This window comes from Amia ocellicauda, chromosome 11 (assembly GCF_036373705.1).
Source record: "Amia ocellicauda isolate fAmiCal2 chromosome 11, fAmiCal2.hap1, whole genome shotgun sequence".
NCBI classification, from domain to species: domain Eukaryota; kingdom Metazoa; phylum Chordata; class Actinopteri; order Amiiformes; family Amiidae; genus Amia; species Amia ocellicauda.
Genome location: NC_089860.1, coordinates 12363102 through 12382404, shown reverse-complemented (window position 1 = coordinate 12382404; position 19303 = coordinate 12363102). Strand labels below are relative to the sequence as shown.

The 19303-nt window shown below is 38.3% G+C and overlaps 1 protein-coding gene across 5 annotated transcripts in view; it reads left to right on the top strand.

Moving 5' to 3' along the window:
* Nucleotides 1-325: 325 nt before the first annotated feature.
* rnf44 (ring finger protein 44) overlaps nucleotides 326-19303 on the top strand; it is a 31823-nt gene continuing 12845 nt past the window's right edge. For 2 of the 5 annotated variants that reach the window (XM_066716580.1, XM_066716575.1), the window contains exons 1-2: nucleotides 326-444; nucleotides 18579-18772. In XM_066716580.1, coding sequence (XP_066572677.1) covers nucleotides 18666-18772 — 107 coding nt within the window. In that variant the 5' untranslated portion in view covers nucleotides 326-444; nucleotides 18579-18665. Of the gene's footprint in view, nucleotides 445-774; nucleotides 951-11737; nucleotides 11840-12505; nucleotides 12982-18578; nucleotides 18773-19303 lie in introns of those variants that run through there. The other 3 variants (XM_066716577.1, XM_066716579.1, XM_066716576.1) reach the window with 3 other exon arrangements.

Here is a 19303-nt window from a genome sequence, read left to right as displayed (position 1 = left end):
TATGAGTTTGTTCTTGGTCAGCGAAACATGACATTGGGGAGGTGATCTTTGGACACGCTCTATTACCATAATTACGGTAACGATATCCTTTACAGAGGCGGCTCTCTCAAGTGTTGATGGCGAGGGGGTGAACCTCCAAACAGACGCATCTTATACAGGACCAGAGACGGGGTGCGCTGGGTGTGCCCGTGTGCGGATGGGAGCCCCGTGGTGATTTAGATGAACGTTTCCCCGCCAAACCGACCCCAAAACGCCCCCCTCCCCCGCGGGTGAAGGCCGGGCCAGCGCGGCCCCCTCTGCCGGCCGAGGTGGTGCGGCCCGCGGAATGTTCCATTGCCAGGACCAGCTCAAGAGAGGAGCGATGCACTGAAAATATGAAAGAGATGTGAAAGGGATTATAATGGGAAAGATCAAGGAATAAAATGCTTGCAAATTAACAATCAGGTAACCGATCTGGGGTTATTTTCTTGCACTGTTTCGACACGTTTGCAGGATTTCACTTGGGGGATTTATCTGCATTTATTTGCAAGGCATTAGATTGGAAGAGGTTGGCATTTTTGCTTTTCTGTTTGTCTTTTTCTCCCCAGCTTTCCAGCCCCTCCTTGTTTTGTATGTTGTAATGTTTACATTCGGCGTTTAGTGAATCGGATCTGCACACTGCCGTGATCTCCTTAAATGTGTTGCATGACATTGTCCTGCTTATTTGTATGTTTAATGTAAAGGACTGGGCGGAACAGCAGCTGTTCAAAGATGCATTTGTCTCCCTCTCTCTAGAAATATTCCGGTCTGCAACATTGCAGTGTTTTTCTCTGCATTGGAGCAGGTAGACAGAGAGGCCTGGGATGGTACAAGTGCAATAACATTTACATATGAAACAACTCGTATGACAACAAAGAAAATAGGAGGAACAGAAAGGAAAGTAATCTAAAATGCATTAATGCTTCTACAAGGTGATTTATTATGATGATGACTGGACTGGCACACATCGAAATGTCGGTACAGTCAAACTACTGTATTTGCGATTTTAATGCCAATAATAGACATCTGCATGCACATGGACATTATACTGCAAGTGCATGTTTTGTACTATGTGTAAATAGCATTCTTGTGGCATTTTAAGTTTCCTACCGATTTAGGTGCACTGTAATAGCAAAACATGTATTTCCGTTTTGTATATGTTTAAAAATAATCTGTAGACTATTACAAACTGTAAGAGTGTGTTTTGATTTGCCTCTTATATAATCCCTATGTCAAACTCCCTCTGCAGAAGCTGGAGCTTATGCAGGGAAGTTGGTACAGTAGAGATTGTAAAGTCTATTTTTTTTAGGCCTATCTTTCTGATTTGTTAAAGAGATCCGACAGAATGTGCATACCGAAAAAAATAAAAGGATTTTAACTTGGTAATTGCCATGTTAAAATCCAAGTTCTCAGAATTAAGGATTTGGTTAGCTTGTGACTATATGTTGCCATCTCCTGCCCAGCCATACTTCAAATTAATATTTTTTATCCTAGGAATGGATGCATAAACATGATCTTGCTTTGGTGGGATTAGTAATAGTTGTGGGTCTTAACTTGTAGCACAGCACTAAGACATTAATTTCCAAATTTTAAATGCACCTCCTTCAATGCTGATGAATTGAAAGTTTCATATCATTTTTGGTTAATTTTGATAATGGAAAACAAAACACTCATTACAAACTGCTTTTGACAATTCAAGTTCAGACTGAGGAAGATTCAAAAACATATAAGAAATATTAGTCCGTAAGCTATTTTGAAAATACCAAGAGCCTGCTAATAAGGGAGATCTAAAGGAAACAACTACATACTTCATGATTGCTGGGCTTCTATAGGTCTTTTTAGTTGTTGGGCTTTGGGCACTATTTATTTATATAATGCACATTAGTAATCTTATACAGCAGTTCTAAAACAACTTTATAGGTCTGTGAAATGCATGTTTTGAGGTTGGTCATTTCACAACGCAGTACTGGCCTGACATCCTTGAAGTACAATGTGGAGTTTTGCATAACTAGTGGAGTATTGGGTTTTAATAAGAGTGAACAGTGAAACAATTGGAATACTCCATTCTCACAAGGGGATGTCTGCCGAGATTCAGATCTTGCTTCAGCACTTATTGGAGAAGACCAGTTTAATTGCAGTCTGTTTATATTTTGTGTATGATCCGGAGAGGAAACACAACTGTTTAGGATCATAGTTTGTTCTGTGATCTCACACAGCCTTGTTCCATTCCTGAATGTTACACTGTGTCTGGTGTAAAGGTATAGATTGCATCTGAAGCGGGTTGTTGATTCTAATCCTTGTTTGTAATATATATGAATGTTAGTCACTTCCTCCACTATGAGAATTTTGCATAAGTGCCAACACTTTTTTGCTTCTTTATGAGTGATCTCTCAAGGAGTGGCCTAGTAGTCTTTAGCTGTAGGCCTTTATCTCTGTCTAGGCCTGTTTCATAAAAGATTGAGTCAGATTCTGCTCTGTGTTTGCCTTGTAGCTTTGAGTAACTAAGAATTGTGAGCAATGACATGTCATTTGGTCACTAACTTTGGACCATGCTAGAGTAAGTCATTAACATTTTTTTTTTAGTTTTGTGCTATGGAGCAGGGTTATGACGTATAAATATTTAATTTAGACTTTGTTTAGCTTTGTTTGTCCGCTTAAATTCTTAAGTGAATTTTAATTGGCATGGAAATGACTCATTTGACTCTCAGAGTTTGTCAAATTTGTTCTATTATACCCCTCTTATGCAAAGTTGCAAAGTCACAGGGAATGCTTCTTGTTTGTGTTGGGGTTAAACATCATTGGAGCTGGTTACATAGGGATTGAGTCAAATGCCATGAATTACAGACTGAATGCAGTGAAATGTCCATTCTGTGTATTTCAAAAATACACTGATAAAACATGTGACCTGGCTGAACATCCTACAGAACACTGAACAAGATTAGGGTAAAATAAATCCAATTTACAACATGAAACTAAAAGTTAATGTCATTAAAATGGTGTAAAATGTCTTTCAATCAGTGCTTTGGTAGTTGTGCCTTCCAAAGTCTTGTTGTCTGTGTAGATTTTGGCCACAGCTTTTGGAAGATCCTTTGAAAATGAAGACCAAGCAGTGGAAACTTTGTCAGTGGCCTTTTCTAAACTTACAGTGGGGCTGAGTTGTTTAGGGTAGTTGACTCTTACCAGAGTCTTCAGGTGATTTGCTAAAAGTGATGCAAGGATGCTGGAGATCAGGTGTCTTTCCAGTAGTAGGAATTGCCATAGGCTTTGACATTGAAAATGACTGGAATAGTGATTACACTTGGGTGTCAACACTTGTAGGATAAGGGGTTTTAAAATGAATATGTGACCGAAGATATCTGGGCAGTTCATCACCCGACCCCAGCAACTTCTGCCCTCACTTCCTACAGAGAGGCAATGTAAGTCCTCCAGGGGATGTTTTGTTTTGCTTCTTCATGGGATCATATGGATTTGAAATGTGATTTCCTGCTGTTGTTGAAATGAACATTAATGTGATTTATTTCTATTGTTTAGGATGATGTTGTGAGTAAGACCCTGAAGGATATCTACTTTGGCATTTTTGGTCCATACGTTTGCGTGAAGGACGACCTTAGATTGAGGAATGTTTAAGCAGAGCAAATGTACTAGCAATTTTACTCATATGGACATAATTACAACATTTTGGTTAATTGGTATCAGATTCTAAGTGTGGGAAATGTCTGTTCAATGGAAAAGGTGTAAGGACTGGATGTTTTTTCTGTACATCTGCTCTGTAGAGTTATAAATAGCCCCAATGCTCTCAATGAAATGCTTTAACATGTTAAATTGGTTATTTTGCTACCTAATGCTCCAACATATGTATCTTAAATCAATCATTGCAATACGAATGTATAATAAAGACTAATATAAAAGTGACTGATTGTATTGAACACTTCTGTTATATTTAAATACCAGTGTTACCTAAAACGAAATATTGGAATAAAGCTTAATCTTTTTGACTGTTTGTTTTGAATGGAAATTAGGTTATTACAATAAATCAATGAGGCACCTTTTTCTCAAGTTGTAATCAATAGAATTATTAAGACACTGCAATCATAGGGAATTATAAATATTCTACCTTTATTATTATATTGTTTTCAAACCAGTATTTCAAAGGATCACTTCTTGTATTCTTCTGTTTAAATCTTATCAGGCAGCCTTCACTTTTTTTCGACAATTGAAAGCTTTTGCAGAGCAGCGATTCAGTGGTGTGGCAGATACAGAGCACAAGTAAATTAACTTTACACCTGCATTTGTGTGGAAGACACCCAGAGGACTGAACCAGGTAGAGAGATGTGAACCATGCATGCACAGTAGTTCACTCAAAGCTGAGAAGCCTCAAACAGCTGCTCTTGTTTTCTCAAACTACACAAATAGACTTCTCATTGTGTAGTGTAAAGTGCAATATATATATTGTGATGCCGTGCTGGGTGGAACCGTGGAAGCGCACCCTGAACTGCCCTGCACCTCCCTGGACCCCAGAGGAGGCAAATTACCGGGGAACACCTGGTCAGCTGTTCCCTCCGTAATTGTCGCCCTCCTTGATAAAACAGGAAGCAACAGGCTTCCTGCGGAGGAGAGGAAGGAGGACAACTTGAGTGAGTGAGTGAGTAAGAGAGATAGAAGAAGAGCAAAGACGTTTGGATTTTAACTTGACTACTGCTTGCATTGATTGTTTTCTAGTGTCTGTGATCTTATTAGTTCTATAGTTCAGGACCTTTTTATGTGTTTAGTAGGCTCGAAAGGAGCTGGGTTTTGTTAGTTCAATGCAAACAAACTCAGTTCAACAATCAGATGGGGAGATCAGAAAAGGGAATCTGTGGCACATAGAAAGACAGTACCATCACTTTGTTTTGTCTAAGTTGTACTGGACAGCAGCTGTCCAAGCTACACTTTGTCTGATCTAGGTGTGTGAATAATGCAGAGTCAAGAGTTTTTGGGTTGGGTTATTGCCCTTTGCATCCCTGAACAGGTCCATATATATTAAAAAATATACAGAAGACATTGATGAGGAACTTTTCTTGTAAGTGGAAGGCCAGTTGGATAGAAGATATGTTTTTGGTTGTGTGGTAAAGGCCCAGAATTACTCTTTTCCAAATTGAAGGTTGTGGGCTGTTTTGTCTGGAACTAAAGTGCTCTCATATTAATAGATTACTCACATAAAACTTCAAATACTGCATCTAATAACAAGATGACTTAAAAGGACTGGTAGAGTAGATCAATGCGTTGGCTTTCTAACCACATGACTGGGCTTGGATGTTGCAAAGTGCTACAGAGCTGCAGTTCCATGAATATTTATCTCCATGTCCTGTACACAGTTCTGAGACATCGAGAGACACTTTGACTTCCTTTCCTAGTCCTCCTTCTCAATCCTGGAGAATGTAGCAAAAAAATTCAGCAAATAGTCCAGGGAGAGAAGTGCAAAGTAATTGTCCAGGAACTGTTAAAACTGTAGGATTTTGTTTGAAGGTAAATGATATGTGCTGTAATTGTCCGTTTTGGAAACTAAAAGTGCAGTGTCTGTTATAATTTGCTCAGCATAATTGCAGAGTATATTAATTCCTAATTTATTTGTTTTAGTAATTTATCTGTCCCTGGAACAACAACATAAATAAAACAAAACAACTTTACTGTATTAACAGATTTTCAGAAATTAAAAAGCCTATATTACTGAAATAAAATGAATTTGTGAGAGATACTCAGACTATTTTAATGCCACCATCTTATTTCAGTAGAACTGCATAGAAGCTGTGGAAGCTTAATTAATGAGATCCCAAAACCATTTATTGGAAAGGTTAGGTAGACGGAGGTTCATCCCTCATAGACAAGAGGTATGTGGAATGATTCATGGGAAATTGTTGGTGTTGTATTGCATAGTTTTGTTTTTTTTAACTGCCCCAGTTATATATACGCAGTACCTTTTTAATTAAAGTGAGTTTGATTAACTGTCTTTTTTTTCTCCAGAAGTGTAAGGCAACAATTAACTGTTCCTTAATCAACACTGCTGAAGACAAGTGCTGCAGTGACACCAAGCTAGTGTCTGATTAGGATGGTATAAACATGTGCCAAATTTACACGCAGCCAGCAGTTAATACCAACTTCCGTCTATTTTTGAGAATTGCAAGAGGCATTATACACCCAAGGGGGCTATAGTCTTTTCCTGCTCTGGTATTGTCTGTCTTTCAGAAAAGGAACCGGGTAACAGTGTGAGAAGGCCATTGCTCTTCAATTTCAGTGTCTTTACTTTGCAGGAATTGAACACTTGAGTGTTGGCTTGAATGTGTATCTTGGGGTTTTAATAAGGGTTATTAAGTTATTTTATTTTTTATCTCTGTTTGTTCAGAATGCTATACTATTTTTCCCTGTGCTGAAGAACTAAGGTGATCAGACTCTTAAATGTAACCAAGTGAATGTAGTTATGGAGCCTATGAGGTTGGCAAACACTGTATGCCATTGTGACTACGATTAAGCCATGGATTATTTTGTAGTGCAGACTTGCTCATCTAGGTGAATATATTGTTCAGTTTGGAGGTTTCAAATCGATGTGTAGGTTCTTCAAAGGGATGCCCCACAAAGTTGTAAGATTCACAGATGATAGCATCATTATTGGGAGGTTTTTATTAAACCTACACATCTTTATCAGACCTGCCTGTACACATTTATTCTTATCACATACAGGAAAGCAAGGGATTCATGTCTCATTTTACTGCTGAGAACTTTTAAGCTCAACCAGGAACATCATTACCTCACCCCAGCAAGCTGTGTGCGCTCTTCAGCAGAACTGTGACACTCCACAGGCTTAATAAGGGCCTGCTGTTTCGGAGCCCACTGTGTCTGCCTCCTTTTTACTTTTTTAGAACAGAGCTCAGGGGCTCAATTGCTTTTAGCATTAGACTCCATCTGCCAAAAAGTGCACCTGGGTCAAAAGCGATAGGCAGTACTAAACCAATTAGGACAGTAACAGGGGGTGAAAGAAGATGGCATTTTGTTCTAGGCCTCAGTATTCAGTTGGACTGTGGTGCAGGAACTATGCTACATGCATAATGAATAAAAGCTTGAGTTTGATTTGAAATAAAGACAGACCGTTAAATGGTAGGTTACAGGAACCCCCTCTCACAATTGTATGGGTATTCAACCCTGTGCAAGTTTACCATGGTCAATCATGATTGTATAATAATCAAAAAACAACAACAGGAAAAACCATAGAACTCCACAGTGAATAAAGGATATATTAGTGCAAACCCATAGTAAAATAATTAAATCATACTGCACATTTTCCATAGCAAACTTTCATGAGAACAGGGGCAATAAACTAAAGGCTGTTAAGGAATTGAGATAACAAGGGAATGGCACAATCTTTGTAAACTTCTGGGGTTCAAAAATAGTTAAAGAGCTTTACAAAATTGTTTTACATTTCCCAATACAATACATTATTATTATTTTTTCTCCTGGATGAAAGGAGTTGATTGTAAATGTACGTGGAATGGTATGTATTGTGTTTGTTGTAAATGTAGCCTAAACCTTAAGATAACGGCTTAATTTATGATCTTTTTTTCCCTCAAGCTTTTTAAAATGTGATCTATATACTTGCTGTGTGAATTTGTCTCCAGTCTTCAATTCAGTGAGTTTGAGAGAAAGAATGAGTGTGTAAGACATACAGGAGAAGCACACTTGAATGTTCACAGATTGTTTTAGTCCAAAAATGTGGGGAAAAACTTGCATAATGATGATGAGGAATGCCTTGGGGAAGAATTGGATGCAAGAGAGAGAAGCAGAATTGCAAAATAAGTAGATCACTGCAGAATGACTTGGGTGACATAAAACATTATGGCTAAAGCAGTTCCTTTAGCACAATTGTTATATTGCAGACAAAGCAGCTATTGTTTGGGAGAACAGGACAGTCTGATGATCTCAAGCCTGCCTAGTTTTGAATGAAGAGAAGCAGGCATGAATCAGACAGTAAGGATAGATACACTGCGAGGGGTGTAGGCGGTCCAGACGTACTGGGTCAAGTGGGGTTTAGGAAATAAAGGCAAAAAAACTGCTTCATACCCATCCAGCCCATCGTTTTTATGTTGTTGTTTTTTAGAGAGACGGTAATCCTTCATATTGGATAACCATGCTTTATAAGATGTTTATTTTTTATTTTTTTTATTTAGGTAGCAACAACAAAATAGTGTCATAACACCAGGCGATAAAATGAGGAGACAACTCGTGCAAAATGCCAGATTTCAGCTTGAAAGTGCCCATTATTTTGGCTGTCTCAGAAAGCTCCATTAGGCCTTTAGGATTGTGTAAAATGTACGAAAGATGATCGTGTCAGGGCTACAGCAGCAGAATGTGACACTGTTTGTTTGTTTGACATATACATTTTGTAACATGGAGTAACAAAATATTAGAATACTTTTTATAGCCCCCCAGGTAATAGCTTGAGACAAAACTTTGCTGTAAGCCAGGCTAGTATCATGCATCATCTTATTCATCTATTTTAAACCTTTTATTATTATTGTTATTATTATTTTATTATTATTTAGGCCTATATCTGTTTGAGTGGAAATCAGTTGAAATTATGTTCAGCTCAGTTCAAACCTTATCTGTACTTTTTGGTTTTTAATCTTAGTTGGAAACATTGCCACCTTAGTAGGTAAGATTCTATTATCAGGAGAGAAAAAAGCAAACCCCATATGTCTAGGCTAGTTTTCTTTTGTTAAATTATTCGACATGGACCTAATACTTGCAGCCTGTCCTGGTTATGCACTCCACATGTTGCAGACACTATAATTGTGGTACTTCAATCCAAAACATATGGAGCATTTCATGTAAAGTCATAAATGATGGTAATTAAAAAATATATAAAGTATATTGTACAATGAACAAAGAGGAACCTTGGATCAAGGGTACAATTTTGAAGCAGCGACACCCACTGCTTTTCGAGATGAGAAAAAATACTAAACTTTTAATTTGTGGTGGCTGGGGGGGCGGTCATTAAGTCATTTCCAGCACTGATGTGAAGATTTTCCCAAATACTAATCTTCTTTTGCTTTTGGGAGGTTTATCAGCCTTGTCTAATGAGACAGCAGCCGTTATAGGCTCAACACCAAAATACAATTCTCTTATATACTGATCAGGACTACACAGCATTATAAGATCCCTAATATATTCAGAAAACGAATTCCAGCATGGAACAGTTCAGTTTTTTTTTTTTTGTCTCCCTTTGCTTTGTTAAGCAGTGTTTCTAATGTTAAAGTTAATGGCCTAATGTTTTCTTTTACACTAAACAATCTAAACCTAAACCTTTTATAGTCAATTAATATTGATGCAATATGCTCACAGGCAAAACATCTATTTTGAGGTGCCTGGGGATGCAGTAACTAAAACAGATGGTCTACAATTCTAAACCCAGATGACGTCTCAATTTGTTAATCAGAATAGGAGTTTCCTGGAATTAACTCCTCACCCTCACCCCAACACAAACCCTTTTTTGTAAATTTTTGTGTGTAGCCTACTTTCAGTCGTTGTGATCACGGACCAGAGAAGATTGCATTTTCTGTGGCTTCCTTTGTACATTAAACAGAGCTGCAGTGGTCTTCTCTGGACACCTAGCAAATGTACAAGGAAAGAACAACACAATTTGTGCAATCTGAAACTTAATTGAGGTCTCAGATTGGAGTCTGCTTTTTATTTTATTCCCCTCAGTCACAATTTCTAGCAGATCTTTCTACTTAGTGAGGTTTGGGATTTATGTCATGAAGAAATGTTGTTGCATCCATTAATACTTTATTATTTCCTATTTGAAATGCACTTGGAATTCAACTGCAATCTGATTGGCAAGAACTGAAATTCAGGACTGATTTGTTTCATCTCACCGTCTTTTTATTCTGAATAATAATAATAATAATAATAATAATAATAATAATAATAATAATAATAATAATACAGAATTAGTCATTTTAATAAGGGGGATAGAAAATAATACTTGAACATAGTCAATTCTTACCTCTCAATGGGGTGCACAGACTGACTAGCAGTAAACTAAAACAGAATACGTACACCAGGATTTCTATCTCATGATAATCCTTGAGAACACTATTGTTTACAGAAGCTATCCACTGAGGACCTCATTAAACATGAGGTATCATCCCATCTCCCCTCTGTACCATTTAAACCCTATTCTTTGGGTGAATTTAAGACCTTGGTATCTGTAGGCCAGACAAAAAAAAATCTATAAAAAGAAATTCTCCGATATAAAGAGTTTGTTTCTGCTTCAGTTGAGGAAATTATTATTATTAGTTCTGCTAGATGCTTGCTATTCAGGTATACTGTACTGCTTTATCTATTTTTCCTGTAGTTGCCACATCTTGTACTGTTTGTGTAACTTATTGCATGATATGCCTTCACCTATTTTTCTGCATCTCATACTTCTTGCATAATGTCTTGGGTTATGCTCTACAGTCACCAGTTTTGTGAAATTGCAGCACTATGTAGGCCTAGCTTTTGCACAATGTCCTTTATTTTTCTTTACCTCAATTCTGTGTTTATAATGCAGTTGTGTGGTTCGGTAAGGAGTTGCCTAGCATTAACGGCATCAGAATGCTTGCATGCATACATCAAATTGATTGATACACTGGTCACCTGCAAAGCTTATTGGCAAACAGTTATAAGGTTAGCCTATGGTCAGTAGCATACTGACCCTTCATCCACAGGTTGCCTTCTCAATGCAACATTATTGTCATTATTATTTTGCTTTTATTGCATTTCCTGTTTGTGCCCTAACACACATCCTAAATCTTTGTTACCATCTCTGTGTTTTACAATTGACACAATACAAACTCTTTACTATCTCTTGCCTGGTTTTCTCCTCACATACTGTCTCTCTTAGATTTCAGACACTCAGATATTCTTCCATGCACCCATAAGACTCTTATCTAATGCTCTTTTGATCAATCATTATGGTTTAGTGTCCCTGTAGGCATGTGTTTACATGGTTCTCATCCCAACACTTCTGAGTTTTGATTCTGCCTGTCATACTATATTTTTTGAATATGTCCCTTTACTGTTTGCTTTGATGGACAGATTTTATGTGAAATTAAAATCAGCAGGAAGCTGAATGACAGGAACAGATTAGCTTTGCTTTATTTCAATCAGTTTTTTATTTGCAGTTTTATTCTTTGTGTCTATAATATTTTATATATTCTGAATGCTTTTTTTTTCCTTTTATGTATCTGCCAATTGTGTACTGTACTACATTAAGGAAAAAATGGGCTTATACATCTTCAGAAAATGCCATGCCTGAAGGAAAACTTGATGCAGTCTACTTCAATTATACATCTATATTTCCCTTCTTCAATGCTCATTGTAACTATCATGCAGTCTGATAAAGGAAAAGTTAAACTTATTAAAAAGCAAATGGTTTAAAAACAGTTCACTAAAGTACAGGTTAATACTAAGATAAGGAAATCTAAACTCTGAGATCAAATGCATTAAAATGTAAATGTGAATAACATGTATTTATTGCTAATGCAAATGTTACCAAAACGAAGTGCAAATATGTTACTTATTTTACAACATGCATTTAAATACCATTTAATTGATTGGCACAATGTATTTTTTAGTATAATGAACTTGGCAGAGCAGATCATCTCTAGCGGTATGCAAACCTGTGTCTTGCCTTAATAATTCAAAGGTGGACAAGATGGAAAACGGATGCAACTGATTGAGCTGAATGGATGGCAATTGATAGAGATGTGGTTTGCAGGACTTCACTGGATGAATAGGGATCAAACAGGTGAATATAGCCTTTACATCTTATTGAAAAGTAATTCAAATGCATATTCTATCGAATATAAATCCCAAATATTTTGCATATTCGAATATCAAATGAAATTCAAAATAGTTCACTTCCTTTTTGGCAAGTACATGCAAATGAACTTGACCAAGTGCGCCATAGCAAAGAAACAAAGTACTGTACCCGAAGAAAATGGATACACGTCCCAAGTCTTTTACCAGTTACTACCACAAAACTACTGGGCGGTGTATTGTTACTGTTGTTTATGATGCTGAGAATTGGATTATGCAACAGGAATTGAATAGTTTGTGCATTGTGTGAACACGAAAAGCCCGTGTCGCTGCTTATCACAATAGACGTACACGCATGCTCACTGATACAAAAAAGTGTTTCTTGGTATTCTGTGGCATAAATCTGGCATGTTCTTCGACAGGCTCTGTTTGTGTCTTGTGCGCTTTCAATGGCCAGCTGTGTGATTACAAACGACTTCGCTAAGCCGATACATAATAGAAATAATACATACATGACAATAACGCGACCCGCTCCACACAGTTACCTGCGCGTCCCCGGCAGCAGTCGGACGAGTCGGCGCGCTGGGGTAGGGGGGGAAGGGCCTCGGCGGAGGGCGTGGCCTGGGCGGCGGGCATGCGCAGTGCCGCCTGGGCTCCGGAGAAGACGGGCAGCACGAGGATGCGAATGTTGTGGGTTTGAATCGTCGGTCGGATGAAAGGAGCCGCCGCCGCCGCCGCGAGAGCCGCACGACCCCCATTGTCTTAAAGACGGACCCGGGGACAAACACACGTCCTATCTCGTAACCGGGGCGCGTTGGCACTTCGCACTGGCGACAGAGTTGGGAGTTAAGAAGTATCAGAAGTGACAAACAAAACAAACCCAACCACCCAACAAAAGAAACGGGACGATCGGCGCTGTATTTGTCCCGTCGGTTGTGCGTTTAGGCAGAGAGAGAGAAGGGGGGGGCACATGCTTTATCGTCGGACACTCCGGGTCGTGCATTTGTGCCACTGATTTGAAATCTCTTAAGCTGTATTTATTTTTGGGAAACCCATTGTAAGAGCGAGCGGAGCTTTTGTCAGATGCATCTGTCTTCCGGCCACATTTCAAAACCCCAAATCCCCGAAAGGGTAAGTACGAGAGCTGTCTCACTTTGCTTTTCTCTTCCACGTTGGAAAAACACAACTTTCTGTGCAACCTTAAGATGATGTCTGTGCGTTTTGTGCCTGTACTGTACAGTGTGTTGTGATCGGTCGATCCCCTTTCAGAGTATTATTTTCTTTCCACTGATGTGATCCATAACCATGCACTCTATTTTTCCTTTCAAGCGACCATGTGCAATCAGTCTGTGTTAACAAATGTGTTGCTATTCAACATCACTGCAATCCTGTCAACCATCTTCTCCGAGCCCAAGAGGCTTTGTGTTCACGTCCTTGTTGACCGGATACCCCGACTGGTTTGATTGCTTCCGCTGCGTTTCGGGTGCCTTTCATTTTTGACAATCGCGATCTTGTTGAAATGTTAAAAGACAATACGGCTGCAGCTGCTCTACACGTGTTTTCCAGCCTCTGCTACCTTTGTTGCCTCTCTGAGCGAGTGAGCTGATCAGGCGGTGTCAGATTGAAATATTGCCCCTTTCTCTCTCGGAGCAGCCATCGGGGGGTTGATTGCGAAATTGTGCAATTTATAGAAATGCCTTTTATATATATCTTAATCTGAATGGGAGTGTGGTGATCTGATTTGATTGCATTTTGAACCGGGCTTTCTTTGTGCGGCTCCTTTTGTTATTGCTTTGTTTCTGTCTGAGCACATGGCCTGCCTCCTCTGTCTGCAGTTAAAGCTGCAGTGCCCTATTTTTCAGAGCAGCTTGTGGTAATGGCTGACACTCACATAACAACAGTAGTGGGGAGGGGAGGACAGGAAATGGTATAAAAGCTAGTGGTGGTGTTAGTTGGGACCATCTTTTGAAACGTGTTCCCCTATTTGCAAAAAACACAAGATCTGAATTGTCAGTAGAGCAGTCTAGTTAATTTTCCCAATCCTAGTCATGACACAAGGAGCCAGACACCCAGACAGACGCTATCAATAGCACTTGGTTTAGTACATTTTTCATCATTAGAAGGCATTTTAGATGGTGTTACTGACGAAGCACATCATCTTTTTTGTAATGACAATGTAAGCAGTTTGCTCACATTTGGAAGTCAGTGCATTTGAGCACAATTTTGAGGATTTGAGAACAATTAGGTTTAAGATGTGAAGTTCTATGCACAGCTCATATAATACGCTTCAATCTCCATCTCTTCCTGTCTCACTATACGTGTCCTTCAAATAAAACTTATAACGATAATAAAATATGTTGGTGATATTCTATGTTATAGGCTATAACATGTCTACAATAAATTATAACTTAATTAACCACATTATTTAATCTGCCTTGAATGCATGCCTCAGATTGGTACACAAGTTAACAGATTGAAGCACCTTGCATGTATTGTTTTGTATCAGTGTGTAAATAAGTTTGGCTTTATATTTTTAAATGATTTTCCCAAATTAAATGGAATGGTAAGACTTCATTAAGCATTTCCCTTATACAAATATTTCCCCCAGTTTTTAAGGGCATTTTGTTTATTTACTGGAGCTTATCCATACATTTCCTCCAATCTTGTTGCTTTTCCCTGAAAATAATAAATAATCTCTGTAAATAATAATGTGTTAAACTGAACAGATGTCCAAACTATTGATCACTGGGAGAAGAAGCTGATCTCATATAGTCACCACTGTAACAGATTGAGGAGTATCCTGTTTCTCTAAAACAAGGGTAACCAAACTCCACATTTCAATAAGGATCCTGGTTTAAACCATCAAGAAAGGAATAATTCAGTTAAATTAGAGTGAAAGGTCCTCTAAAAACTCCACCTAGCTCCATTAAACACAGAACAGATATTGACTGATTGTTATTTTCACATTTTATTTCAGGGTGAAATCTTTCCAGGCTTTTTTGCAGACCTGGTCCGTCTTAAAAGACCCATAGGGCCTGACAATTAAAAGCGAATGCAAAGGAATTAACTTGAGTCAGTGATTCAAAGTTTATCGGGCCATATTTGAAAATGCTAATTTGTCAAACAAAGTGTAGGGTTTTATTAGGTTTTTAGAGACTTTCACTCTTGTATGTATAAATAATTATGTAATATAATCAACGTGATTGATGCCTTCAGCTTGATTTAAAAAAACATATATCAAAATGTGGGTATGGCTAGAAAGTACTTTATTCTTATTTTACACATTTTCCTGAATTGTTCTCAGAACTAAGATATTGGTGAGGGGTGGGAATACTATCTGTTCTATAAATTAGATTGGCATAGTATTTTCAAATCTGTGCACCGTTTAAAGTAAGTGCACTACAGTGTCAGATAAAGCATTACAATTGTCCACACCATTAACAGAACAAGATTAACAAAATAATACAGCATACTTCAGGTTTGTGCCAAAAGGACATAACAGGGTTTCAAATGTAAGAGAAAAGTCCAAATGCAACCCATTCAGTTGAATGTTTGCCCTACCTTTAACGTTATGTAATGGTGAATAAGTCCATAAAGAGAACCATGACATCCAATGTATAATTTTTGTGTAATCTTAAACTGAATACTGGTGCAGATCGGCAGAAGGAGGCCCAAAGTGTTAATGCTGAAGAATGACACTCAAAAGTATTACTCTTCCTCCCGTGTACATTACATGCTGTTGACATGAACAGAGTGTTCTTCTATATAAATGACCGCTGTTTACACCTTGCAAAATAATGTCAGAACCTGTGAACTATTCTTTGTTCTTATTCTTTGTTCTTGTAGGTGAATGTATCGGCTAGTGGCCATGCTTGTTTTCAGAGCAATCAAAATAAAAAGTTGAATTACTTTTTAGTTATTAGGTGAGGACTGAGTAGTGAGTGTCTATTTGTTTCTGGGTGGGAGTTTCTTTTTGTAAACTTTACACAGTGTTATGAAAAATGTTTAGAAATACCTCTTCAAACAAGCAAGAATGGTGGCACTTTTTTATAACTCCTTCTCGGATTAAACATTTTCTAAATTATTTTGACGGGTAACAGGTGATGCCAGTTGCCTAATTCAGTTTGGATGAATCGGGGTTGTCTTGGTAAAATGAATATACCTTCTCCCCCTTCTGATTGCAATATATCTTCCTTGATGCACTGTGGGATAATGCCAGATCAGATATTCCTTAATCCTTGTTTCAGGAACTTTTGCTATTTCAGTTCAAAGTGACCTAGTGTCTTCAATAACATTGAACCGTTTTTTTTTATTTTTATTTATTTATTATTATTTTTATTTATTTAAAGGTCAGACGGGTGTAAACATTAGATTGGTTAAATGTAAATGATGTAATATATAAAATGCACTATGTGTCAATTAGAATGTTCACGTGAATATTGTTGCAAACGTGATTGTATGTGAGCTCTTTCCGTACTGTCCAGGTGGTAGTGCAGATGAGCAGTCGGGTTGTTTTGTTTGTGTGTGTTTTGGATGTAGCAGGAAAGGTAGAAGCCTCTTGACAGTGATTTCTTGAAAAGCACAGTCCTTTGAGAGCTACAAACCGGGATTATTCTCTTGCTGTCATCAAACACAGCTGCGTTCCTGCTTCTATACTTAGTTACATGTTTATTATTCCAAATAGAAATGTACATTCTTTGAGGAATTAAAAGGAGTGGGATAAGTACCATAGACTTGTGCTATCTGACTTGGAAATACAGCTTATATTAAGAACATGTGGTGACTTTGAGTTCATGGGCTGTACTGGAACTTTAATTGTGCTCGCTCGTCTTTCTTGCTAAATGCGAGATCTGGCTAAAATCACACAGCTGTTTCATATTGCTAGGTCATGGTTTGGCAATGCAGGCTTTGGTGGTAGATCAAGTTTGTCATTTTGTTTTTTCTCTCTGTTCCATTGCAAAAGTCTGTCAAAAAGCAGTATTCGCATTCAGAACAGGAGGAAGACAGGCACAAATGTATAATATATTTTTAAGGTCTTGCTGTCACTTATAGCAAGAAACTTAAATTTGACCAGCTATGTTCGGTTTTGGATGCTTTATAATCAATAAAAGCAGAGCAGTCCCACTGTAGTGTCGCATCAGCAGAGTTACATCACTGATTTATGCAGGCAACTAGCATTTCTGATCCAATGACCCTGGACACTCTCCGTAACGTTTCCAGTGTTGAAAGGTGGGTAAACTGGATAACTAGCAGTAAAACTAGGGGTTGCAAATATGTATTCTCTGTTAGAAAATTGACTAATGGCATACTGAACATAAAACCTGATGTCTGAGCTGTGATAAATATATATATATATTTTTTTCCTTTTGAAGTTCTACTCTGCCTCTGAATGGAATCATGCAGTAGAACTATAATTACACAGACAGGCCTTGTAAGTGCGGGACTCATACAAAAACGCAAAGATTGTTATTAAATTTGAAGCAGGAGGGAGCTTTGTGTCAGAGGTATGGCAGTTGCCTGAGGGAGCCCGTGTCAGAGTGCTGGAGGTCAGTGACGTCACCAGTCTCCTGCTGCAGTGAGCTGGGAGTGTGCTGGCTGACATGCATGCTTTTGCATATTAATAAACCGCTCCAGAACGTGAGAAAAAAACAAACAAGAAAAAACAAGTCTTAAATCCATGGTTGATAACTTAAGCATCATTTGTATTTTTTTGAGGAAGTCGGCTGCTCATTAGACTTTAAATAGAACGTCATAAGATCTTTAAATATGCTGCAGTTTAATGATTAATACAGTAAGGGATTCCACAAGGACCTTCTTAAAGATTATTAGTTTATACACTGCTCAACCAATGTTGCACTTGATTTTATCAGACTTTGCTTCATTGCATGTTAATTTTATTTTTGTATTAGTTCTGTTTTAATTACTTTTGTGATATTTATAATGGGTTTGCTTGGGGCATGTAGCCTATTTCATAAGGGAATTATTGTCAAAAATGGAAAATGCTATTCTGAAGACCCTTGATCTTTTAATTGTAAATGCAGGGTACATTTCACAAGTGTCTCGGCTTGCCATTAAAGTGACTTGTTCAGATTTCAGTGGGGTACCATCAAGATAAAAACTATTTCAAAGAACTTAGGGCAAAAAATAGTCTCCTTGCTCAAAACTAACAATCTTACATTTCATAATATGCATGCAAGGAACGCTAATGTCTGACAGGTATTCCTGTTGCAGGGCAATGTGGATCTGATCTTAGAATTTATCAGGTCAGATAACGATTCTGTCTTTGTGTTTGACCCCTTATTCATCAGCAGGGCAGTAGTAGATCTTTCAGATGCTGCTCGTTTAAAATGTTCACAGTATATAGGTTACACAAAAGTATCAAATTGATTGGGATTACTTGATTTTGAAAATCCCTTTGACCTACATTTTGAAGGAGATCAATAACGCAACTATTAAGAATGGAAAGGGCAGTTGTTTGCACACATTGCATATTTTCCCCACCTTAATAACTACAGCTATGGCATTTCAAATCTGATGTTCAGTTCAAGGGCCACAGATGTTGGGGAGTCTTACTGAATGAGGGTGGGACTTGTAAGGCTGAGAGAATGAGTTGTTACACAAAAGTGTGAATCGAGAACGAACACTGCAGCGATGATGGGGTTGAAGCGTGGCTGAAGTCTTCCCTCTCCCTCTCCGCGAGTTAACGTGGAGATGCTGTTTCGTTGCAGAGTGAAGACAATCCGAGGCTGAGACACAAGTGCCTCTAGCACGCTGTTCTCCCGCTCCTGAGCGCGACTCGCCCCCCGACGTCACCAATGCGACCATGGGAAATCGCAGTGAATAGGCGGCCACCAACAGCCCCCTTCAATCAGAGGAGATTCCCGGGGGAGCCCTGCAATACCCCAGCACATCTCAGGAGAAGGTGAGCAAAGCCGTGCTTTATAGTTCTTCTGTCCAGCAGAACAATGTAACATCTTTTTTTTTTTTTTTTGTCTTCCCCCGTGATAGCTAGAATGCCTTACAATAAACACGTGGATTTACCTTTACGTCAAACCCTCAGTGCACCAATCAGAGTGAAATAGAAGCTACCTCACTGCAACATGTAGAATGTCTCCATTTACAGGTTTGCTCCCTAGCAATTCCACTTACAAAATGCTATTTATACTGCAGAGACAATATTTAGAAGTCACACACCACCATTTCCATTAATCATTAGGAGTTTTATGACTTCCATCTTCTGGTCGTTTTTACATCGGTAGTCTGTGCTCTGTAAATGCACACAATGCAAGTAACATTATTGCCAGCATGATGGCATAATGAGGACAGCATGAGGGATACAAGTTGCCTTCAGGGAGGGTGTTAAATATTGAATAGAAGTCCCAGGCAGTGCCAGTTAATGAAGATGGTCACAATTACTATAGCATACCTGTATCTTTACAAAAGTATCTAATGA